The sequence below is a fragment of the Schistocerca americana genome, chromosome 8 (assembly GCF_021461395.2).
Source record: "Schistocerca americana isolate TAMUIC-IGC-003095 chromosome 8, iqSchAmer2.1, whole genome shotgun sequence".
NCBI lineage: Eukaryota > Metazoa > Arthropoda > Insecta > Orthoptera > Acrididae > Schistocerca > Schistocerca americana.
The window spans coordinates 112,128,499-112,156,080 of NC_060126.1; the positions used below are offsets into that span (position 1 = coordinate 112,128,499).

The window sequence follows — 27,582 nt, forward strand, 5'->3', positions numbered from 1 at the left end:
ATTAGCTGCCTCTTTTGGTTTGTCACCTGAGCAAAATGATACCAAGTTATGTGCTGCCTAGATTGATTGAAGAATACACAATTTAATAGAACAAATCATTCTCTCTTCTGTGGTAAACCAGTTTGTAGCTGTTGTTGCTCTCCACAAGCTACAAAAATATGCCAGATAACTTATTATTATGAAATATTCTTTTTGAGATGTGTATTATGGTGTGAAAATGCGAAATACATCCAGTATTTCTGTAGAGTTGTGAGTGCAGGTGACACTGGGAGGATATACATGGGGAAAGAAATGATGCATATTAAAAGATGTAAGATTTTTTACATAAGCATTTTCCGGCCTATAAAACCTTAATTTTTATAGGCAACAAGAGCATTTATCATCATGAGTTGAGGTACTGTTAATTCTAGTAAAACAATATGTATCGAATACTTTATTAATGATGATGCTGCCTGTACCTGAGAGTATTTCCATCTTCATATGCACTTTCAACCAATGGAAAATCCAGGATGGAATGTAACAATATTATTAAAAGAAAAGTTGTGACTCGCCATATAGCAGAGATGCTGAGATAGGCCCAACATTAAGACTGTCACAAATTAGATTTCGGTCCATATGACCTTCGTCACGCGCGCGCCCACACACACACACACACACACACACACACACACACACACACACACACACCATTTAGTGCTCTTCAGTGCCTTGTGTTTCTCGACTTAAATGTGAACATTTTGTTTATGTACATGTGACAACCAAAATACACCAGGATGTGCTGTAACTAAATGAATTGTATTGCAGTAGCTTGAAAAACCACTGTTTCTGAATCTCCAGCAAAATTTAATCATAAAATACTTGTAGTTTATGGAACACTGATGATAATTTAGTTCAATAAAATATAATGTGACGGGGGAAAATGCATTTTGTATAACGTGGACCTTTGTTTACCAAATTCCGTGTTATTGGTAGTTTCTGAGGCTGACTGTAAAATAAAATTTTACTAGCCGCCTCCATTCTTCGTAATTCCACTGAGATGCTTAAATGTTGTGAGCCAGGCCAGCCATGCCGGATTAGGTGCATGATGCTGATTTTAGCTTTTGCACAGTGTCTAGTTGTGGTGGTGGTTTTTTAATTTTTTCTGTCTCTTGTTTTTGCAGAGTGTGCACAATGTTGATTATGTGTGACTAGTTAGAAGTGCCACCTGGGTGGCAGCTGATCATTCATTACTGTCTTCTCATATAAATAACATGCTGAAGGAACACATCTCTAGTGGAAAGAATTTTAGAAGATTCATTAAGGAGATGTGGAAAAACTCATGTTACAATATCATTTGCAGTTGCTGAAGATCTATTGGGAGTATATGTTTTAAAAAATTGTAAAATTAGTATTTATTGCAAAAATCTATAGTGATCTTTTCATGTAATTGAAACTGGATGGAGATGCTGAATGATGTGAGGTGGGACAATGATTAAGACACAAGACTCTCATTTGTAGCAGGGGGTGGGGGGAGACAAGGTTCATATCCTCACCTGATAACCCACATGTCTCAAGTAATTTTCCTAAATCACTTCAGGCAAATACTACCACTGTTCATTTGCATATGTCACTACCTCAGCATTGACTGCTCAGTAAACTGTTCACTTATTTCTATTAAAAGGAGAAATAACAGAACAGAGAGAAACTGTCAGAGTGAGAGATTAAATTGTTTTAAGATAAATAAAATAGTATCTTCCATCTAAGCAACAAGAGACATTGGCACTGATATATACACAAAGAGAATAAGAGAAAAAAAATTATGTTGAAAGTTATTGAAAAACAATACATGGATAGTTTGCCAGAATATTTATTGGAGACTTTGACAGAATGGACAGTCAGAATGTTGTATGCCATACAGTCATCCTGCTTCAGATTCCAAGGCCTGATGCTTTATATAGTTCGTTCAGTAGGCTAATGGTGAACATAAAATTCAGCACCACATCATCCACAGATAAAGTTTTTCTTGTGTTTTCCTAAATATTGTGCAGTCAGTCTTGAGGGTGACATAAATTTTATTGAAAGCAGGAAGCTCATCACATACACTCATGAATACCCGAAGCAAAAAATAGTTTATCAATTATGTTGTTGCCACTAACTCGTCAAGTTTGGTCTCCCCCCCCCCCCCCTACCCACCGCCTGCTACCCGCCAACCATCTCCTCTCCCCCTACTCACCCAATAATGATCTGTTCATACACTCTATTTCATGGAGACATTAAAACTGTAACTATCTTGTTACAACTACATCACCATCTCTGATTTCTCAACTCCAGATTTCTAGAATGCCAATACCATCCCTGTTGGTTATTTAGTCGTTTGTTTTATACCCTATTAGGTTTGTCAGTGACACAAGGTAATAGAATGTTACAATATATCCTTATTAAAAGAAAAAAGGCCCATGGAGTTGACAATGTTTCCTCAGAGTTATTGAAGTCTTTCGGAGAGCCATCCATTACAAAACAATTCCACCTGATATTCAAGATTTGCCATACAGGTGAAGTACGTTATGGTTGCAAATTAGTAGCAAGCATTGTTTGTAGAAGAATCAAAAGGCTGGTAGAAGCCGATCCTGAGGGAGATTAGTTTTGGCTTCCAGAGAAATGTGGGAACATGTGAGGCAATACTGACCTTAAAACTTATCTCAGAAGATAGGTGTGTATTGTGTATTATTGTCCTTGCCTAAGTCTGTTGTTGTGAACCTAGAGATTGTTCTCTTGACTACTTGATTATCTGCTGCATTATTCAGGGTAATGGAATTTATCAAAATAAAATCAGTCAGTGATGAACGAGTTAGATTAGAAAATGAGCCACAGAAAGCAGTAGAGATGTTTTACTACTTGGGCAACAAAATAAGTGATGACGACTTGGGGAAGGCTCGTGTGTATGTGGGGGAAAAAGGAAAGTTGCTTCTCACCATATAGTGGAGATGCTGAGTCGCGGTAGGCACAACAAAAAGATTTACACAATTATAGCTTTCGGCCATTAAGGCCTTTGTCAGCAGTAGACACACACACACACACACACACACACACACACACACACACACACAAACGTGCACACACGTCTGAAGTCTCAGAGAGTTGAAACCACACCGTGGTTCGCATTTTTGTGTGTGTGTGTGTGTGTGTGTGTGTGTGTGTGTGTATACTGCTGACAAAGGCCTTAATGGCTATAATTGTGTGAATCTTTTTGTTGTGCCTATCGTGACTCAGCATCTCAGATAAATGGTGAGTAGCAACTTTCCTTCTCTGGTGGTGTTACATTTCATCCTGGATTTTCCATTGTTTGATTTTTGAACGAAAAAGGAGTCGTTTGAAAGCTAATGAAGTTTGCAGTCTTGTTACATGCCTTCCAACATCTCAGTATCTCTTGTGTTGCGCGAGTTGTTACCTTTGCTCCTGATTTATTGCATCCTACTATAACTTTCCATTACCATGTGTGTGGCAGTGACAGAGGTAAAGGATTTAGCATGCTGACTGACTGTAGCAAGAAAAGCATTTTTGAAGAGGAGAAATATTTAAACATCAAATATGAATCTAAATGTAAGGAAGGAAGTATTTTCTGAAGGTATTCATATGTAACTTGAACATACACAGTCAGCAGTAAGGAAAGGAGGAGAGTAGAAGCTTTTGAAATATGTTGCTACAGAAGAATGCTGAAGATTAGGTGAGTAGATCAGATAACTAATGAAGAGATACTGAATCAAATTAGGAAGAACAGAAAACAATGGCACAACTAAATTAACAAAACCAACCACCAGCGGCTAAAGCATGTTTCCAGGTTGCTGTTGAGGAGACAGTATATGACAAACATCTAGTGGAGGAAAAATTCAGAAGGTAGGGACATCTAAATGCCTTGGAGAAAGGATAAAAACTGCTCTGACGGAAAAAGGATCCACGGATTCACAAACAAACAAGATAAATCTAGCAAGCTAACTTCCTATGTACATATACAATAAGAAGAATGAAATTTTATCATATGTAGACATGGTAGGAGACCATGGCTGTTATATAAAATAAATTGTTGATGGTGTCCAGCAACCAGCCACGAATTGGTTTCATTGTTCAAAAAGTACTGTTAAAAGTTTCGAAATTTTTACCATTCATCATCACACAGTTTTTTTCATTCTTTCATCAGTATGTATTATAAATTGGTTTCCTGTTAAGTGCCCTAGGATAAACAATAATTTACAAATTACAAATGTGTAACCAAAATGGCTGTGCTATGTATTTGTGTTGGAATGCAACTTAAGTGAAATGTCCATCTGGCACATTTGTATTAACAGTTTTCTTGCACTTAAATACATTCTCAAGGAAGTTTGTTTTTCCACAGTCACCTACATTTCTAGCATTTGTAGACTTAGAGAAAGCTTTTGAGAATGTTAACTGGAATACTCTCTTTTAAATTCTGAAGGTGGCAGGGGTAAAATACAGGGAGCGAAAGGCTATTTACAATTTGTACAGAAACCAGATGGCAGTTATAAGAGTCGAGGGGCATGAAAGGGAAGCTGTAGTTGGGAAGGGAGTGAGACAGGGTTGTAGCCTCTCCCCGATGTTATTCAATCTGTATATTGAGCAAGCAGTAAAGGAAACAAAAGAAAAATTCGGAGTAGGTATTAAAATTCATGGAGAAGAAGTAAAAACTTTGAGGTTCGCCGATGATATTGTAATTCTGTCAGAGACAGCAAAGGACTTGGAAGAGCAGTTGAACGGAATGGACAGTGTCTTGAAAGGAGGATATAAGATGAACATCAACAAAAGCAAAATGAGGATAATGGAATGTAGTCAAATTAAATCAGGTGATGCTGAGCGAATTTGATTAGGAAATGAGACACTTAAAGTAGTAAAGGAGTTTTGCTATTTGGGAAGCAAAGTAACTGATGATGGTCGAAGTAGAGAGGATATAAAATGTTGACTGGCAATGGCAAGGAAATCGTTTCTGAAGAAGAGAAATTTGTTAACATCGAGTATAGATTTAAGCGTCAGGAAGTCGTTTCTGAAAGTATTTGTATGGAGTGTAGCCATGTATGGAAGTGAAACATGGACGATAACTAGTTTGGACAAGAAGAGAATAGAAGCTTTCGAAATTTGGTGCTACAGAAGAATGCTGAAGATAAGGTGGGTAGATCACATAACTAATGAGGAGGTATTGAATAGGGTTGGGGAGAAGAGGAGGTTGTGCACAACTTGACTAGAAGAAGGGATTGGTTGGTAGGGCATGTTCTGAGGCATCAAGGGATCACCAATTTAGTATTGGAGGGCAGCGTGGAGGGTAAAAATCATAAAGGGAGACCGAGAGATGAATACACTAAGCAGATTCAGAAGGATGTAGGCTGCAGTACATACTGGGAGATGAAGAAGCTTGCACAGGATAGAGTAGCATGGAGAGCTGCATCAAACCAGTCTCAGGACTGAAGACCACAACAACAACAATGTACCTAGAAAGATAACAAGTCTGCTCACCAAGGAACGGCAGGGGAACACATGCACTAAAGGGATTAACTTTTATAAGCTATCTACATCAACATCCGTACTCCGCAAGCCACCTGACGGTGTGTGGCGGAGGGTACCTTGAGTATCTCTATCGGTTCTCCGTCCTATTCCAGTCTCGTATTGTTCGTGGAAACAAAGATTGTCGGTATACCTCTGTGAGTGCTCTCATCTCTCTGATTTTATCCTCATGGTCTCTTCATGAGATATACGTAGGAGGGAGCAATATACTGCTTGACTCCTCGGTGAACTTCAACAAAAGCCCGTACCGAACTACTGAGCGTCTCTCTTGCAGAGTCTTCCACTGGAGTTTATCTATCATCTCTGTAACGCTTTCGCGATTACTAAATGATCCTGTAACGAAGCGCGCTGCTCTCCGTTGGATCTCCTATATCTCTTCTATCAACCCTATCTGGTACGGATCCCACACCGGTGAGCAGTATTCAAGCAGTGGGCGAACAAGTGTACTGTAACCTACTTCCTTTGTTTTCAGACTGCATTTCCTGAGGATTCTTCCAATGAATCTGTCTGGCACCTGCTTTACCGACGATTAATTTTATATGGTCATTCCATTTTAAATAACTCCTAAAGCCTACTCCCAGATAATTTATGGAATTAACTGCTTCCAGTTGCTGACCTGCTATATTGTAGCTAAATGATAAGGGATCTTTCTTTCTGTGTATTCGCAGCACATTACACTTGTCTACATTGAGATTCAATTGCCGTTCCGTGCACCATGCGTCAATTCGCTGCAGATCCTCCTGCATTCCAGTACAATTTTCCATTGTTACAACCTCTCAATATACCACAGCATCATCCGCAAAAAGCCTCAGTGAACTTCCGATGTTATCCACAAGGTCATTTATGTATACTGTGAATAGCAAAGGTCCTATGACACTCCCCTGCGGCACACCAGAAATCACTCTTACTTCAGAAGACTTCTTTCCATTGAGAATGACATGCTGCATTCTGTTATATAGGAACTCTTCACTCCAATCACACAATTAGCCTGATAGTCCAGTGACTCCTTCTTCTGGCAGAAGAGTTGAAGGGGAAGGAGGAGGGGTGAAGGAAAAGGACTGGAGAGGTTTGGGAAAATAGCTATAGTTCAGAAAAGTCACTCAGAAACCCAGGTCAGGAGAGACTTAATAGGCGGCATGAGAAGGAAAGACTTATTGTTGGGAACTGCACTGGACGAGATTTGAAAACCTGAGATCTTAAAGGCGTAAGACAGAGTAAATATGCAAGACAAAGATTAGTACTAAAACATTGTGCATGAGTTAATAAGAGAGAAGAGCTAAGTGCATTGTATGTAACAGAGGTGGGAGGAGGGATGACGAAAAATAGACAGGTCAGAAAATGAAAGATGTGGGAAACTAAAGTAGAGTGAAGAAAGTAGTAGTTACAGTGAAGAAATGCTGAGACAGAAGGAATTAACATAAATTAAGGCCAGGTGGGTGGCGAGAGCCAAGGACATGTTGTAATGCTAGTTCCCATCAGTGGAGTTCTGAAAAACTGGTGTCTTAGGGAAAAATCCAGGAGGTGCATATGGTGAAACAGGCACTGAAGTCTTGACTGTCATGTTGTACAGTTTGCTCTGCAACATGATATTGTGTGTTGCCTGTATATACCCTCTTCCTATACCCATTCATTCTTACCGAGAACTGTGTGGTGATCATGCCAACACAAAAGGCCGAACAGTGTTTACATAATAGCTGGTATGTGATGTGTACCATTTCACAGGTGACTCTACACCACTCTCACTTCAGCCTTCACTGGATGTAATTATCCCAACAGCCTAGTTCAAAAGTAGATTTCCTGGGCCATTGCATCCAATCTTGATGCTGCTGATCCCACCAAAAAACAACTTTCGAGCACACCACTGGTCACTCAGTATTATCCTGGTCTTGAACGTATTAATCAGCCACAACAAGGCTGTCAGAGATTTTGCCCACCACACCTAGAATAGCTTTTCATTGTTTTCCAATCTTCGCAATATCCTTGTCAGGCCCTATGCAGCTTCTGCACCCATCTCCCTACCATAGGGCTCTAACCCTTGTGACCATCCCCGCTGCAAGACTTGTCCTAGGCGCCCTCATACCACCACCTATTCCAGACCTGTAACGGGTAAAACATTAGTATAAAAGAGAAAGTCACCCGTGAAATGGTACACGTCATATACCAGCTGTTACGTAAACACTGTTCAGCCTTTTGCGTTGCCATGAGCGCCTCACAGTTCTCAGTAAGGATGAATGCGCATAGGCAGAGGGTATATGCAGGCAACACACAATATCCTGTTGCAGAGCATGCTGTACAACATGACAGTCATGATCTCGGTGCTTGTTTCACCACATGCACCATTTGGATTTTTCCCCCAGACACCAATTTTCCAGAACTCCGTAGGTGGGAACTAGCTTTACAACTTCCCCTTGGTTCTTGCCACCAACCTGGCCTTAATTTATGTTAATTCCTTCCATCTCGGCATTTCTTCACAGTAACTACTACTTTCTTCACTCCATTTTAGTTTCCTACATCTTTCATTTTCTGACCTGTCTATTTTTCGCCGTCCCGCCCTCCCACCTCTGTTACATATAATGCACTTAACTCTTCACTCTTATTAACTCGTGCACAATGTTTCAGTACTAATCTTTGTCTTGAATATATGTACCTGTCTTCCATCTTTAAGCTCTCAAGTTTTCAAATCTCATCCAGTGCAATTCCCAACAATCAGCCTTTCCTTTTCATCCCGCCTGGTAAGTCTCCACTGACCCAGGGTTCTGGGTGACTTTTATGAACTGTACCCCTTTCTCTGAACTTCTCCAGTCTTTTTCCTTTACCCCTTTTCCTTCCCATCAATTCTTCTACCTAGAAGACGGAGTGACTGGCTTATAAACATTAATCCCTTTTGTGTGTATGTTCCCCTGCCGTCGCTTTGTGAGTAGATTTTTTAACTATCCATTGTATAAAATGAGTTTGTAATGCTGTATTTCACAAAATCCGATGTATATTTGATTTCTGTCTACGTTTAATGCCCTAGATTTAATGTTAAACACTATTTCAGTCTAACATAACAGTAATTTACATTACCTTCATCCCCCCCCAAAAATGTGCGATTGCACTGTAGCCTCTTTGATGTACTTTGCAAACTGTGTATTTGTTTTTGTATGCTGTAAATCAAAACATAGTGCACAGTGAAAATTCATCTTGTGACCAAACGAAAGTACTTTCAAAGCGGTGCAATATTTTTTACTGTGAAAATAGGAGTACAAACATCGTTAAGGATGCATTTCGTTGGAAGAAAACTGGTAATAAAAAAGCGCCACGTGGACATTTCACATAAGTTACATTCCAAAACAAATATGCAGTGCAACCATTTTGGTTACATGTTTGTAATTTGCAAATTATTGTTTATCCTAGGGCGATTAACATGAAACCAATGTATAATATGTATTGATGGAAGCATGAAAAACTGTGTGATGATGAAGTGTAAAAAATTCAAATCCGATGACAGTACTTTTTGAATAAAAAACCTGAAACCAATTTGTGGACGGTTATTGTACACCATCAACAATTTGTGTTATAATAAGAAGAATCTTTTGAGCAATACAAAATTAAGACTTTACTAGACAGTTACCCACTCTGGTCTTATACACATAAGAGAACATGTTACTTGTAAGAACAGGATAACTTAAGAGGCTAGAATTTTCGGAACAAAGGCTTTATGGGAAGATGCTAGGAATTCAGCAACAGGAGGCTGTCAATATAGAAGGCAAGCAAACCAAGAACTGTATGCCCAGGTTGAGAAGGTCTCGGACATACATCAAGTAAAGGATTATGTTCTTTGGGCACCCATAGAATTGCCTAAAGAAGGGTTACACTTAAGATATTGGAGTATCTTGTCAACAAGAGTATTAAAATATGCTGGATTCAAGGAGTTCAAAGGGATCCAGAAGATAGGGGAGTAAAGGAAAAAGAGGTTTCAAGCTGAGTAACTTTCAGGCGGAAAGTTATCGATGCCATCGATATCCAGGGCAGAATAGACCCAGCACAAAAACATTGTGGGCAGGTGAATCAAGATTATTTCAAAGTACATGAATGAAAGACTATTGGACGAGAATAAAGACCAAAAGGAAAGAAGTTGATCCAAATTAGTGTGGTTCTCAGATGACCAAAAACAAGAGGAAGAACAATGTGCAAGAAGTAATATATTTCCTGGGCCACTGACATGCTGTACCAATAACCAAACAGCAATTTTTTAATAGATGTGCTGAGAAATAAGAAGCTATTGGTTAGTGCAGCGCCTTTCGGAACTGCATATAACAGTGTGGTTATCCTGTACATTTATACTCTGCATATTGCTGTGATGTGCATGACAGAGAGTATGTCCCACCGTACAGTTATTAGGGCTTGTTCCAGTTCAATTCGCATATGGAGCAGAGAACGAATAACTATTTAAATGCAGCTATGTACATTATTATTAATCTAATCTTGTTCCAATGATCCCTACAGAAGTGATAAATTTAGACTTGAAGTAAATTCCTTGATATATCATTTCAAGTTGGTTCTTGCAACTCAGTAAGGAAGCTTTCACAGGATAGTTTGTCTATCTTCAAGAGTCTTCCAGTTCAGTTTCTTCACCATCTCTGTGATATTCTCCCATGGATCAAACAAACGTGATACCATGTGTGCTGCCCTTCTCGGTATATGTTCAGTGCCCGCTGTTAGTCCTGTTTGATACGGGTGCTACACACTTGAGCAATATTCCAGAATGGGTCACACAGAATGGGTCCAGAGTGATTCACAAGCTATCTCCTTTGTAGAATGATTGCATTTTCCGAGTATTCTACCAATACACCAAAGCCTATCACCTGTTTTACCATGACTGAGTCTAAGTGATAAGTCCATTTCATCTAGAAAGTGTTACACCAAGGTATTTGTAGAAGCTAACTGATTCCAACAGTTACCCATTGATATTACAGTAGAATACTATGTTTTTTTGTTTGTTTTGTAAAGTGCACAATTACACATTTCTGAACGTTTAAAGCAAATTAAAAGTTTTTGCACCACTGTGGAATCTTATCAAGATCTGATCAAATATTTATGCAAGTTCTTTCAGACAGCACTTTCTTATAGATAATTGCACATCTGCAAAAAGTCTCAGTTTATTTTTAATTTTGACTGCAAGGTCATTAACACACACTATGAACAGCAAGGGTTCCAATACACTTCCCTGGGGCATACCCGAAGTTACTTCTACATCTATTGATTACTCTGAATCCAAGATAACATATTGCTTCCTCCTTACCAAAAAATCCTCAATTTAGTCACAAATTTCACTTGGAACTTTATGCAATTGTGTTTGTTGTCTTTTTCCATTTATTGTGTAGAGACCTCATAATTAAAAATTTAAGTGTATGGGAAAAGACAAAAATGTGTTACTATCCTAGGTCATCTGTATTCAGCCCGCTTTCATTCATGGTTCAAACTATAAAAAATATGAATATATTAGTACACCATGTATTGTTAAAATGAATTTTGCTAATGCAACAGCAGTACATGATGATTTTGCATATTTGCATTCTATTTTGAGTGTCAATAGAAAACCTGTCAAACATCATACTACTACCACCCCCTCCCACCCCTACCCCCATATATATCCTTTCATCTTTCCCTCTCCTTCCCTCTTTCCTGATGAAGCAACCTTGGGTTGCGAAAGCTTGAAATTTGTGTGTGTGCTTGTGTGTTTTTTATTGTCTCCTATCAACATACCAACGCTTTCGTTTGGTAAGTTACAGCATCTTTGTTTTTAGATATATTTTTCCCATGTGGAATGTTTCCCTCTATTGTATATAAAAACAAAGATGATGTGACTTACCAAACGAAGCGCTGGCAGGTTGATAGACACACAAACATACACACAAAATTCAAGCTTTCGCAACCAACGGTTGCTTCATCGGGAAAGAGGGAAGGAGAGGGAAAGACGAAAGGATGTGGGTTTTAAGGGAGCGGAAAGACTTACCTTAGGGGGGAAAAAAAGGACAGTTATACACTCGTAATGTATTCAAGAGTAGCTTCACATATCTGTAAAAATGAAGTACTAACAAAATGTCAGTTTGGTTTCCAGAAAGGTTTTTCAACAGAAAATGCCATATATACTTTCACCAGTCAAATTTTGAATGATCTGAATAACCGAACACCACCCATTGGGATTTTTTGTGATCTCTCAAAGGCTTTTGATTGTGTAAATCATGAAATTCTGCTAGACAAGCTCAAGTATTGTGGCATGAGTGGGACAGTGCACAAATGGTTTAATTCGTACCTAACTGGAAGAGTGCAGAAAGTTGAAATAAGTAGTTCTCGTAACATGCAAAGATCAGCACATTCCTCAAACTGGGGAACTATCAAGAATGGGGTTCCACAAGGGTCAGTCTTGGGTCCTTTGTTGTTCTTATTATATATTAATGACTTGCCATTCTATATTCATGAAGAGGCAAAGTTAGTTCTCTTCGCTGATGATACAAGTATAGTAATCACACCTGAGAAACAAGAATTAACTGATGAAATTGTCAATACTGTCTTTCAGAAAATTACTAAGTGGTTCCTTGTAAATGGACTCTCACTGAATTTTGATAAGACACAGTACATACAGTTCCGTACAGTGAATGGTATGACGCCATTAATAAATATAGACCTTAATCAGAAGCATATAGCTAAGGTAGAATATTCCAAATTTTTAGGTATGTCCATTGATGAGAGATTAAATTGGAAGAAACACATTGATGATCTGCTGAAACGTTTTAGTTCAGCTACTTATGCAATAAGGGTCATTGCAAATTTTGGTGATAAACATCTTAGTAAATTAGCTTACTACGCCTATTTTCACTCATTGCTTTCATATGGCATCATATTTTGGGGTAATTCATCACTGAGGAATAAAGTATTTATTGCACAAAAGTGTGTAATCAGAATAATAGCTGGAGTCCACCCAAGATCATCCTGCAGACATTTATTTAAGGATCTAGGGATATTCACAGTAGCTTCTCAGTATATATACTCTCTTATGAAATTTGTTATTAACAACCAAACCCAATTCAAAAGTAATAGCAGTGTGCATAACTACAATACTAGGAGAAAGGAGGATCTTCACTATTCAAGATTAAACCTAACTTTGGCACAGAAAGGGGTGAATTATACTGGCACTAAAGTCTTTGGTCACTTACCAAATAGTATCAAAAGTCTGACAGATAACCAACAAGTATTTAAGAAGAAATTAAAAGAATTTCTGAATGACAACTTCTTCTACTCCATAGAGGAATTTTTAGATATAAATTAAGAAAAAAAAGAAAAAAAAACAAAAATATTAAAAAAAATAAAAAATAAAGAAAACAAAAAAACACAAAAAAATAAAGTTGTTATATTAACTTAATTATGTTGTTAAATTAACCTAATTATGTCATGTATTGGAAAATTCGACTCGTTCCACATCATTACGAAATATCGTATTCATGATCCATGGAACTAGTATTAATCTAATCTAATCTAAACAGAGACAAACACACACACACACACACACACACACACACACACACACACACACACGCACACAAATCAAGCTTTCGCAACCCACGGTTGCTTCATCAGCAAAGAGGGAAGGAGAGGGAAAGACGAAAGGATGTGGGTTTTAAGGGAGAGGGTAAGGAGTCATTCCAATCCCGGGAGCGGAAAGACTTACCTTAGGGGGAAAAAGGGACAGGTATACACTTGAGCGCACGCGCGCACACACACACACACACACACACACACACACACACACACACACATACAGACACAAGCAGACATAATTTTAGATATATTTTTCCCCACGTGGAATGTTTCCCTACCTGTCAGCCAATAAGACCTTTATAGAGACACCACACACACACACACCTGCGTGACAACTCACACACACATGAGCACAGCCTTTGGCAGCTAGAGCCAGACTTTAGACATGTCTCACGAGCTGTGCGGCCACGGTTGTAACTTTCGCCAGCTGTCCCACTGCTCACAAGTCATTTGCTTCTGTACACCTTTGGTACCCATTTATCTTTACTTATTTCATTTCCTCTAAAACTCACTGCTTGTTATGTTCCTTTTATGGGATGTGACTACAAGGTAACGAATGACAGCACACATATATAAAATGCCATCCATGGCTGAATTTTCAACTTTTGTGTTGGGTTTCATTAGCAAATCAAATTTTCCCTTTCCCTTTAGGTTATTGTAAAACCTTTAGTGTTTTTACATGTCTTCCCACCTGGCTCACATATTTTCAGTAAGTAGACCTATTGTACCTATTCATAGTGAGTTGCAAACAAAAAATTAATTTTGTAGAATAATTATAAAGATACAAGGTTGAGTGGCTGTGGTTAATTGTTTTGAAAATGCTCAGTTTTTTTATCAATATCTTTGTTTTAAATGTTTTCCGTTTTCAACTGCATTCAGTAAATAAAATCCTTAAACTAAAAATGTTGGTGTTGGTTTTGGAATAAGTAGCAAGAAACAAACTTAAAAAATTAGAACAAAAAAAAAATTTTATTTGTTACAATTAAAAATTAAGTTACTCAGTGATTGCTGTCTCACTTGTTTTAAAAATTTTTTAAAAAGAAGAACCTTAATTTGTAGGTACGGCAAATGCAACAACATATAAGTAGCATACAGTTGGTGCGTACTATGGGCCTACATTCACAACTGACTGATGGTGAAAGACTAGAATTGGTAACACACTTACTCAGGTGTTACGAGCATGGAAAGTGTTTCAACGCCGGCAGCCTGCAGACTGAATTTGGGTAAGAAATTAAATAAGTTCATGAGATCAGTGGTTTCTTGGTGCATGCTGTAATTTGAGAATGTGTGTTGGCTGCCAGTTGCAATCACTGCTGCTCTGCTGTTGTAGTGTTGTACTGTTGCATTGTGGAATTGCACAACTTTTGCATCATTGTATCATTATGAGGAGTATCTGTTGATATGTAAAATGACTGAATTATTTAGGTCAAAGTGTGTTACTCTGCTTCAGACAAATTAATAAAGAAGTGTCTGGATTGGCATGATGAAGCTGCAACATTTCTGCCTCTGCTGAAAATTAATTACTGCACAATTCTCCAGTATGTCACTGGGCTGTCATTTTGTTTTGTTATCTCTAGTGGTGTGCTGTGGTACTGTTGTCCGGGATTTTAGTGTATACCAAGAACATAGACCTGTGTCTGCAAACAAACAAAAAATTAATTACATAATTTTATTAATTTTTTGAGTTGATAATTAAAATGTTGACTGCCCCTCATATAGCTACATTTCTAATAAATGCAAATTTTTCTGAGGGCTTATTATTGCATAATAAATAGTACCCTGAAACTTCCTGCAAGATTAAAACAGTGTGCTGGAATGAGAGTCCAACTCAGGACCTTTGCCTTTCATCAACAAGTGCCCTACCACTACTGACTGAGGTACCCAGGCATGACTCACAACCTATCCTCACAACATTATTTCTGCCATTATCTCCTATCAACCCAGGTATGATGCACGACCCGTCCTCACAGCTTTGCTTCTGGCAGTACCTCATCTCCTACAAAGGAAGGAGATGCGGTACTGGCAGAAGTAAATCTTCTAGGAGAGGTCATGAGTTGTACTTGGGTTGCTTAGTCAGTTGAGCACTTGCTCATGAAAAGCAATGGTCCAAACTCATGTCTTGCTCTTTCACAGAGTTTTAATCTGCCAAGATATTACATATCGGCACACGCTCTGCTACAGAATGGAAAATTCGCTTTGGAAACTGTACTCTGTTTCCTTTTGTCAGAAGAGCTGGCAGTGATTGCGATTCAAATGTCATTGTGAGTGGTGGTATGTGCAGACATGTTCTGCAAGGTGTGGTATCACTAGAATTGCTCATTAGTGATAATACTATTAGCAAGAACTTTGTACAATTAGAAAATTTTATCAATAAACAAAATTATAGTCACACAATTTCTGATTTGTTTCCGTTTGCAGCCTAGTCATGTTTGCAGAGAAAAGAAATTTACCTTTCATAAAAATTATTTACATTTGTAATTTTAGGAGTGATGTCAGCTGTGGTATCTTGCCAAGGTTAAGTCATAATGCTTTTGTACGATTCTCAAAATGTTTGTGTACATATTGTATGCAGAATTTGTATTGTTTTTCTTAGGAGTAATGATTCATACGCACTGTTGGCTGCACATGTGCTGTATGAAGCGTGGACTGTGACAAATGACAGCTCTCATCTCAGGGAAGCATTAGACTTATTGGAGTGTGTCCTTACCTCAAGCCCATCAAACTTTCATGTCAAACTGTTGCTAGTCAAGCTTTATAATATGTTAGGTGAGTTCTGATAATATTACAGCAAACTTGCATTCCTTTAAGTGTATGATACAACAGTATTAAAGTGTTCTCTTCTGGCTAAATGTAAGGAACTGGAAAGGTAAATATATAAATCAGATTTAAAATAATGTGCCAGCTAATTTTAGCTTTTGCGTTTAGAAATTGTCTACAAAAGAATATTGACATGACTTAAGTTAGGAGCATTAAAAACATACCAAACTTATTTTCATTAAAAATATCTTTTTACACAGTAGCTCACACTTGATACAAGACACTCACTTCAGATTCTTTCATATTCATTAAGCTTATGTGCAACTGTTTGCCAGAACTTGGAGCCAACTCTGTAATACTCTTCCAGAGAAACTCTTCCAATATCCTCTTTTTTCCAATGTTTCATATCTGATGAATCTATTGGCTGTAGCACATTTACTATGTATTCTGTGGTGTAAAACTTGATTTCACTTGATTGTGCACTCACGCTGGAGTTTTGGAAGGCTGGCTTTGTGTGTGTGTGTGTGTGTGTGTGTGTGTGTGTGTTTGTGTGTCCAGTTCTAGATTTAGTGCAGTTTAAACAGTTACATATTACTTTTATTTGCAGAAAATATGCACATTGTGAACAGTACATTATTATTTCATAAGTGCCACAAAATTATTCCACTAAGAAAAGTTCTGAACTCAGTATAATCTTTTGTAAATTCAAGTGTTCACTTGTCTTTAATTAACATCTGTGTTTCTAGGTGCAGGAGCAGCTGCACAGCAAATATATGATCTATTGGATATCAAGCATATGCAGCTGGATTCCCTGGGTTATCTACACTGTAGCCACCTCTACACTGCTGGTCAGTTAACAGCTGCCAGCACCTTGTATGAAAATACACTGAAATTTTTCAGCGGTAATTACAAAGATGTAAGTTAGAATGTTCACAAAACATTACTTCTATGAATTAAAAAAGGTGACAGAAGTTTTCTTATAACTGCAGTCATTACTTCTGGGATTTTATTCTGTTGATGTGGCAGTCTTCAGTCTAAAGATTGGTTTGATGAAGCTAACCATGCTACTCTGTCTTGTGCAAGCCTGCTCATCTCTGAATAACTACTGCAACCTTCATCCTTCTGAATCTGCTTACTATATTAATTTCTCGATCTTCCTCTAAAATTTTTACATCCCTCATTTCCCTCCAGTACTAAATTGATGTTCTATGGGATGTATCAGACTGTCCTATCAACTGATCCCTTCTTCTAGTCAGGTTGTACCCCAAATTTTTCTCCCCAGTTCTGTTCAGTGCCTCTTCATTAGTTATCTGATCTACCCATCTGTTCTTCAGCATTCTTCTGTAGAACCACATTTCAAAAGCTTCTATTCTCTTCTTGTCTGAACTGTGTATCACCCATGTTTCACTTCCATAATGGCTACAGTCCAGACAAAAACCTTCAGAAGAGACCTTAAATTTATATCCAATGTTAACAAATATTTTCAGAAAATCTTTTCATGCCATTAGCAGTCTACATTTTACATACTCTCAACTTCAGCCATTATCAGTTATTTTGCTGCTCAAATAGCAAATTTCATCTATTGCTTTCAGTGGCTCATTACATAATCTTATTCCCTCAGCATCACTTGATTTAATTCGACTGCATTCCATTACTTTCGTTTCGCTTATGTTGATGTTCATCTTACATCCTCCTTTCAACACACTGTTCATTCTGTTCAGCTGCTCTTCCAGATCCTTTGCTGTCTCTGACAGAATTACAATGTCTTCGTCAAACCTCAAAGTTTTTATTTCTTCTTCACGGATTTTAATTTCTACTTCAAATTTTTCTTTCTTTTCCTTTACTGCTTGCTCAATCTACGAGATTAATGACACGAATGGGCTACAACCTGTCTCACTCCCTTCTCAGCCATTGCCCCTCTGTCATGCCCCTCGATTGTTATAACTGCCATCTGGTTTCTGTACGAGTTGTAAATAGCCCTTCACTCTCTGCATTTTACCCGTACTACCATCAGAATTTCAAAGAGCGTAGTCCAGTCAACATTATCAAAAACTTTATCTCTACAAATGCTATAAACATACGTTTGTCTTTTCTTAACGTATCTTCTAAGGTAAGTCATAGGGTCAGTATTGTCATGTCTTCCTACATTTCTTCAAAATTCAAACTGGTCTTCCCTTAGGTTGGGTTCTACCAGTTTTTCCAGTCTTATGTAAAGAATTTGTGTTAGTTACTGGCAACCATGACTTATTGAACTGATAGTTTGGTAATTTTCGTACCTGTAAGCAACTACTTTATTTGAAATTGGAATTATTACATTCTTCTTAAAGTCGGAGAATATTTCGCATGTCTCATATGTCTTGGGCACCAGATGGAGTAGCTTTATCATAACTTGCTCTCCCAAGGCTATAAGTAGTTCTAACAGACTGTTGTGCACTCCTGGGGCCTTGTTTCTACTTAGGTCTTTCAGTACTCTGTCAAATTATTCTCACAGTATCATATCTCCCTTGTCATCTTTATTTACATTGTCTTCCATTTCTGTAATATTGCTTCCAAGTTCATCTCCCTTGTACAGACCCTCTGTATACTCCTTCCACCTTTCTACTTTCCCTTCTTTGCTTAGGGCAGGTTTTCCATATGAGCTCTTGGTATTTATATAGCTGTTTCTCTTTTCTCCAAAGAGCTCTTTAATTTTATTGTAGTATTTATCTTTCCTTTGAAATATACTTCTAAATCCTTGTGTATGTCCTCTTTCCGTTCCTGTTTAGCCATTTTGCACTTCCTGTCAGTCTCATTTTTAACTGTTTGAATTCCCTTTCACCTGCTTCATTTCCTGCATTTTTATATTTTCTTCTTTCCTCAGTTACATTCAGTATCACCTGTAACACCTTATGATATCTGCTGGACCTTATCTTTTTACTTATTTGATCTGCTGCCTTCACTATTTCAGCTCTTACAGGTACCCATTTATCTTCTACTGTATTCCTTTTCCCAGTTCTAGTCAACCGGTGGCAAATGCTCCGTCTGGAACTCTCAACAACCTTTGGTTCTTTCAACTTATCCAGGTCCCATCTCCTTAATTTTCTACGTTTGGCAATTTCGTCAGTTTTAATCTGCAGTTCATTAAGCAATAAATTGTGGTCAAGAGTCCACATCTGCCCCTGGAAATGCCTTACAATTTAAAATCTAGTTCCAAAATTTTTTGTCTTTCCATTAGATAATCAGTCTGAAACATTCCTGAGTCTCCAGGTACAAAATTCTAGCAGGTGGCTTCCTCTTTCATTCCTTTCCCCCAGTCCATATTCACCAACTATTTTTCCTTTCTTTCTGTTCTTCCTTTTACTATTATTGAATTCCAGTCCACCAACACAATTAAATTTTTGTCTCCATTAAATGTTTGAACTTTCTTCAGTCTCTTCACCATCTGCAGAGCTAGTTGATGTATAAGCTTGTACTAGTGTGGTAGGTATTGGCTTTGTGTCTATCTTGGCTACAATAATGTAATCACTATGCTGTTCATAGTAGCTTACCAGTATTTTTATTTTCCTGTTCATTATTAAACCATCTTCTGCATTACCCCTGTTTGACCTTGTATCCATAACAGTCAATTCACCTGACTGGAAGTCATGTTTCTCTTGCCACCAAACTTCACTAATCTCCTCTGTATCTAACTCCAACCTGTCCATTTCCCTTTTTAAATTTTCTTACCTTCTTGCGTGATTAAGGACTCTTAACATCCCATGCTCCGATCTGTAGGATGTCAGTTTTGTTTCTCTTGATGACTACATCCCCTGAGTAGACCTCACCTGGGGATCCAAATGGAATATTTTACCCAAGAGGACACCATCAGTTAATCATACAGCAGAGCTGCTTGCCCTTGGGAAAAATTTCAGCTGTGGTTTCTTCTTGCTTCCAGCGAATCACAGTACCAGAACATTAAGACCATTTTGGTTATGTTACTAGGCCAGATTAGTCAGTCATCCAGACCGTTGCCCCTGCAACTACTCAAAAGGACACTGACCCTCTTCAGGAACCACATGTTTGTCTGGTCTCTCAACAGATATAACCACCCCTCCACCACCACCACCACCACCACCACCACCACCACCACCCCACCCCCCTCACCCCCGGTTGTGGCAGCACTACAGTATGACTATCTGTATTGCTGAGGCTTGCAAGTCACCCCATTGGCCGTGAGTGCCATGGTTCATCAGGGTAGGGGATTTGTATTCTGAACCTATAATTACTTTATCCACCATCCACATCCACACTCAGCAAGCCACCTTGTAGTGTGTGGTGGAGGATATTCTGTGTACCATTGTCACTTTCCCCTTCTCTTGTCCTAGTCACAATTTATTCATGGTAAGAACAATTGCTGGTAAGCCTCTCTGTTAGCTCAAATATCTGTAATTTTACCTTTGTGGTTGTTTTGCGAAATATACACAGGGGAAAGCAATATGTTGTTTGACTCTTCTAGGAACACACGCTCCCAGAATTTTAATAGTAAGCCCCATCATGATGAAGAACTCCTCTGCTGCAGTGTCTCTCACTGGAGTTTGATGAGTGTTTCCATGAGGCTTTTGCAATTACTACAAGAATCTGTAACAAAATGTGCTGCTCTTCCCTGGATCTTCTCTACTTCCTATATCAGTTCTGTCTGGTACAGACTCCAGACTAATGAACAGTATTAAACTATTTGTCAAACTATGGTTTTGTAAGCTACTTCCTTTATGGGAGGACTACACTGCCTGAAGATTCTTCTAGGTAGTATCAGTCTGCCTTCTGCCTTACATGCAATTACTTTTATGTTGTTGTTCCATTTTAAATCACTTTGTTCACATACTCGCAGATATTTTATGGATATGACTGCTTTCGTTGATGACAGTGAATAGATTAGGAGGAGGACAGTTGAGGGCCACCAGCCAACTTGTCTGCATGCTAGACACGCTGGACCTACAATTATCTCATGCAACCTAACTGGAAATTTGTAAGTCAGGCAGGTGATTCGACCTGTTATGCTACCATTCATGAACAGCATTTCAGGGGTGTTTCCTAATAGGATAATGCTCTATCTCTGTTGTAACAGACATGCTCTACGGTGTCAACATATTGACTGGATGTGCTCAATCACCAGATCTGTCTTCGATTGAAAACATATGGGACATCATCAGATGATAACTCCAACGTCACAAATGGCATTAACCATCTCTGTATTGACTGACAAAGTGCAACAGGCATGGAACTCCATCCAACAAACTGTACAACACAAAGCATGCAAGTTTGCATGCTTGCATTCAACATTCTAGTTGGCTGCACCGGTTATTAATGCACCAACATTTCACATTTGCAATGGCTAATCTCATGCTTACATTAACCTGTGATTTTGCAAATGTTAATCACCTAAATATGTTACCAAGACAAATGTATTCCCGAAATTTAATTACTCTTCATTAATTATTTTTTTGTTGTTGCGATTTTCTTCCATCAGTGTGTATTACTAGTTCCAGCGTACTGTTCAGTTTGCATGGAAACAATTAATGGATTTTGGAACCTTTTATCTGGTTGTAGCTAGAACACCTTATTACTTGTAATTAATAGTTTAATCCAGCCCTAATTTTAAGTAATAATTAAGGTGAAAGGAATTCTAGTTGTTATGGGTAAGATGAAAAGTGCAGCAATGTGTGAAGAACCATAACATAGTTATTTCCAAGTGGATGTAGTCTACATAGTCTCATATTATATAATGTTTTCAAATATTTGTTTAAGCAACTATTGGGAAAAATAATACTGGTGGTTTTGATTATTTACAAGAGAACTTTTTTTACTTTTGTGGTAACAGTATTAACTGCATTTAAAATGCTGTGTTGTATCATCTGCTCTAGCCTTTTATGACACGTTGATTTCTTTCAGAGTGTGGACCACCTGACCTTCTCTTACAAGTTTGGCTCATTCTTAAAGATTGAGGAGTTTGTTGAGTTTAGGGAACGACTGAACAATTCAATTCACTACGCAATTATCTCAGTGGAACAAAAGCTACTTGAGCTTATGAGTTGTAGATCACATGCTCAGACATCAGTTGTAAGTATACAATAAAACAAAATGTGTTATTTAATGAAAATATTAATTCATTTGTTTTCCTTCAAATATTTATAAAAGAATGGAGTTGTGGTGAGATATAGCGGTCAGTATAGAAGAGCAAATAATTATATCCTCTGGTGTTTAATGTACAGTTATTTGAGAGAAGGAGGTTGTACTGATGGTCAGAGAGGACATACTCATTTATGGCTATGGTAAGTGCCTCACCAGACACAAATGTAATGGTGATTTGTATGAGAATTTGGAAATTAGTCTGAATGACTTGGAGGAGGAGGGTGAGAGATTGTTTAGGCTTGAGCATATAGGAAGTAATGGATCAAAGGATGTTTTAACAACAGAGAGTGCAGGGAGGATGTTGACATTATCCTTTTCTTCTTTGTTTTTTCTTAAATTTGTATGATTTTTGTCATCTTTTGCTTCCAGTACCAGTCCAAAAAGCATTTTTGCTCATGTGCGATTTTCTGCACTCTTGTGAAGATAAGTTATATCGATAGTAATAACTGTTAGTTTAGTACAAATTACTCATCAAATATGTGTATTAGAGTATTTCTACACTTTTTATTAAAGGTATCAGTTTCTGTTGTCTTATTCCAGAAAACCCAAAAAAAACCATAATGTCAAGTTGTAGTCGTAGTTTTGTTTGCATTTTGACACTGGTAACTTAGCGAATACAATTTGGTAGTTGTGTTTTTCCTTCCAGCAATTTAAGTAGATCGTGTCTGTTCATTATGAAGTGTGTATTTCTGGAAAATAGTGTAACTCTTAAGCTGTTTCATTTAGAAACTTTTGGATTAATACTTTGTTTATATACAGTTTGCATATGTTAAAGTTACATTCTATTTGAATACACTGAGGTGACAACAGTCATAGGGTACCTCCTAATATTGTCCCGGACCTCCCTTTGCCTGGTGTAGTACAACAGCTCAGTGTATATTGGACTGAACAAGTCGTCGGAAGTCCCTTGCAAAAATATTAGAAATATTGAGCCATGCTGTCCCTATAGCCCTCTATAATTGCAGAAATCTAGCCTGTGCAGGATTTTGTGCCCGAACTGAACTGTCGGTTATGTCTCATAAACGTTCAATAGGATTCATGTCAGGCAATCTGGGTTGCCAAATTGCTTGAATTGTCCAGAATATTCTTCAAATATGTCATGAATAGTTGTCATCCAGTGATGTGGCACCCTGTCATCCATAAAAATTCCATTGTTGTTTGGAAACGTGGCCTCCATGAAGAATGGCTGCAAATGGTCTCAAAGTAGCCAAACTTTATGGAGGACTCTGTCCACTCCACCATTATGGAGCCACCACCAGTTTTCACAGAGCTTTGTTGACAACCTGGGTCCATGGCTTCATGGGGCCTGCGCCCCACTCTGTCCTTACTGTCAGATCTTACCAACTAAAATCAGGACTCGTCTGATTAGGCCATGATCTTCCAGTTGTCCAAGCCCAGGAGAGGCACATCATGCGATGCCAAGTTTCACCGCACAGTTCTAACAGCTACATTCATCGCATGTCCTACATTGCTTTCAGCAGTTATTTCGTGGAGTGTTGGGTGTCTGTTAACACTGACAACACTACGCAAACACCAATTCTGTTGTTCGTTAGGTGAAAGCCATTGGCCACTGCTTTGTCCTTGGTGAGAGGTAATGCCCGAAATTTGGCATTCTTGGCACATTCTTGATACTGTAGATCTCGGAATATTGAATTCCCTAATGATTTCTGGAATAGAACATCCCATTGCCTAGCCCCAACTCTCATTCCATGTTCAAAGTCTTTAATTACTATTGTGCGGCCATAATCACATCAGAAACCTTTTCACACGAATCACCTGAGTACAAATGATAGCTCCACCAATGCACTGGCCTTTTATACATTGTGTACACAATATTACTGCCAACTGTATATGTGCATATTGCTATCCCATGAGTTTTGTCACCTCATTGTAAGTTAATTAACAGATACTGCAGTTAAGTGAGAGCTGAATTCTTCTTGTAAGTGGAAATAATTGACTTTTTACATTATATCATAAACCTGAAGCAATAACCTGTAGGCCTAAATTTTGTGGCCCGTAAATAACGAAAATTGGTGTAATGTAAAGTGTGATTTGATTTTGTTTTTAAGGGTGTAATCTGTGTTGCTGTGTGTGATAAGTGAGGATGTTGCCCTAGGATAGTCAAAGAGGGAGTGGTATATGTAGACTGCGGGTTGGAACTTCGCTTCAGTAACTAGTGGGGAACTAAGCAGGGAACTCAGTGAAACTCACTCATAGCGCTTCACAGTATATTTAGATCCATGTGAAGTTTGTCGTAAGTAATCCACTGTAGTTCAAAGGGAATGATGACACATGTACTTCTTACAAAACTACAAGAAAATACTACATTTATTGCTTCACATTAAGGTTGTCTTTAGCACAAGAAGGGGTGCACAGTGCCCCAACTAAAATTTTTGATAACTTACCCAGTGATATAAAATGCCAGTCTGACTACAAAGTAAAATTTGAAAACAAACTGAAAAACTTCGTCCTTGACAAATCCTACTATTCCTAAGAAAAATTTCTATTATAACGCTGCATAAAGGGCGATGGGTAGGAATTACTAACTCACATATCTGCATATTTAATAGTAATAATAATAATAATTATTATTATTATTGTTTAATAAATAATTGTTCAGCGTGTAGTCATATTTATGAATTAATTTGCAATGTGAATGAAAATGGCATGTTCCCCATCGTTACAATTTATCAAGCAATGATCTGTGGAATTGACTAACTTCTTTCACTTTGCTTGTCATGACCAATGTGTTTACTGTGATCATTCTTCATTATCCTATGGTTTGTTGTACTGTGATGTAGTCATAACAAAAATGATAAGTTGCTGCATATCTCTTTGTGTGTGTGGATCCCTCCTGTCACAAATGTATCTGCAGACTTCATCTGAATCCAGTTGTTCTCTGTTTGAAGAAATACCAAGTGTACCACAAGAATAGAATGCAGGGAGCTTATTTGGGATGGTTGTTTTTGGCCATTCTGACTCGAGATTAGTATTGTTTTCATGAATCCTAGCTATCATATGCTGGGATGTTCCTTCTCCACAGGGGACTCTTGATATCGTTCTATATATTTTTCAAAACTGAATTAGAAGCCAGTGTCTAATAATTTCAGTATTGATGTCATGTCCCTCACCCTAGCACAAAAATAAAAGAATACTAGAAACATATTTAATTAGAATTTTTGTATATCAAGCTGTTTTCATTAAGCAGGTAGTATTGATTTCATCTACAAATATTATTTCGAAATAATAACATAAGGGCTTTTTTCCCACAAATTTGTTGTTTCTTCTGTGTGGCTTAGCTATTTGTTCATGACATTGATATGTGTTTTAGGTCAAAATATAACTTCACAGAATCTCTATTTTTAAACTGTTTAGTAGCTGTCAGTAGGCATGATCCCCTTCTTCATGCAGAGATTCTGTGAGCCTTTCAAAGAACTAACATTTACAGAGCTAGAAAAGAATGCTGCAAGTAGGTGTTACTTTCAGTCCCATTTTGTTGATCAAGGAGTTTGGCAGATAAGGGGCCTCGCATTGTCATGCTGTAGTGAAACCTGTACCCCTGATAAGATCAAATTCATATTGCTGGGCTTTAAATTTATTCAGAGTTGCCATGGTTTCTTGTAGTATGAAGCTGTTTAGCAGATGCTTTATTTCTGCAAAAAATGTTTTCAAAACTAAAAAAATAAAATAAGAACAAAAACCGTGGTATTTTCCACTTATCACACACTTGCTACACCTATTCTCAGTACACCTGGCAATTCTTTGACAGTCATTTTTATCTTCCAAACCATATCGTCATGTTGTACATGTTACGTGTAGTGCTGTCTGTGGTATTCTGGTACACACACAATCCTGACTGCAGCTGTGCTTATCTTCACCAGATAATCTGTGCATCCGTTGACTGTCTTGCTGTATTATAGCTGGCCACATTATTCCCACAAACATTATTCACCCTTTGCTGATGATTATATCCCCACTATTTATTTCCTACATCACCAGAACTCTTGCCACCTGATGATGTATTGAAATTTAGTGCAGCAGCTGTTTTGATGAACTGCTGCGACAATTCTTGCATAGGGAAATGAAGTAAATTGGGATACACACACGTCAAAAAAAGTTTTGCATCGCCCCGGTTCCCAGAACACCTGAAGATACATGTTATCTGTGAATATTGTATCACAGAAACAGTCCCTTTGACTGTCCAGAGAGGTCACTAAACCCACCCAAATGGCTCTGAGCACTATGGGACTTAACTTCCGAGGTCATCAGTCCCAAACCCACCCAAAGATGTAAACAACCATGCATTAGCTGTGCCTATTAGACAGAGGGGGTCTGACAGCTGATCTGTTCCAGTCATTCCACCAGGAAAGAGGTAAACGACTCATTTTGTCTGTAGTTCAACCATGCCTAGACGGTCACTACTACGGTTCGATTGTGTCCGAATTGTTACTTTGTGCCAGGAAGGGCTCTCAACAAGGGAAGTGTCCAGGCATCTGCAGCGAACCAAAGTGATGTTGTTCAGACTTGGAGGAGATACAGAGAGACAGGCACTGTCAATGACATGCCTCGCTCAGGCCGCCCAAGGGCTACTACTGCAGTGGATGATCGCTACCTGTGGATTATGGTTCCGAGGAATCCTGACAGCAACACCACCATGTTGAATAATGCTTTCGTGCAGCCACAGGACATCGTGTTATGATTCAAACTGTGCACAATAGGCTGCATGATGTGCAACATCACTCCCGACTTCCATGGCGAGGTCCGTCTTTGCAACCATGACACCGTGCAGCACGGTACAGATGGGCCCAACAAAATACTGAATGGACTGCTCAGGATTGGCATCGTGTTCTCTTCATCAATGAATGTCACACATGCCTTCAACCAGACAATCGTCAGAGATGTGTTTGGAGGCAACCTGGTCAGGCTGAATGCCTTAGACACACTGTCCAGCGGGTGCAGCAAGGTGGGGATTCCATGCTATTTTGGGCAGGCATTATGTGGGACCGACGTACATCACTGGTGGTAATGGAAGGTCCGTAACGGTTGTATGATACGTGATAATGCAACCATATCAGCAGCATATTGGCGAGGAATTTGTCTTCATGGATGACACTTCAAACCCCTATCATGCACATCTTGTGAATGACTTCCTTCAGGATAACGACATCGCTCAACTATAGTGGCCAGCATTGGATTGCCCAAAATTCATAAAGAAAATGTGCCGTTAAGACCGATACTAAGTGCCATTGGTTCGCCCACCTACTCGTTAGCAAAGTTTTTGAGTACGCTGTTAAAGCCACATGTGGGCCGTTTGGCCTCTTATATAAAGAATTCGACACATTTCATCAGCAGATTGAATGGCATAGTGGTCCAGCCGGAGGACATATTGGTCAGCTTCTATGTGGTATCGCTGTTTACCATGGTTCCACTTAATGATGTATTGGAACAGCTGGATCGAATTCTTCCTGACGATATTTCAGAGCTGTTTAAGTGTTGTTTGATGACCTCATACTTCAAGTGGAATGATCACTTTTATGAACAAATGGATGG

At 38.5% G+C, this 27,582-nt stretch overlaps 1 protein-coding gene across 1 annotated transcript in view; it reads left to right on the plus strand.

The window, feature by feature from the left end:
- LOC124625817 (N-alpha-acetyltransferase 25, NatB auxiliary subunit) overlaps positions 1-27,582 on the plus strand; it is an 85,602-nt gene that overhangs the window by 20,944 nt on the left and 37,076 nt on the right. The window contains exons 9-12 of the mRNA XM_047149278.1: positions 14,188-14,351; positions 15,722-15,894; positions 16,632-16,801; positions 21,793-21,960. Coding sequence (XP_047005234.1) covers positions 14,188-14,351; positions 15,722-15,894; positions 16,632-16,801; positions 21,793-21,960 — 675 coding nt within the window. The remainder of the gene's footprint in view (positions 1-14,187; positions 14,352-15,721; positions 15,895-16,631; positions 16,802-21,792; positions 21,961-27,582) is intronic.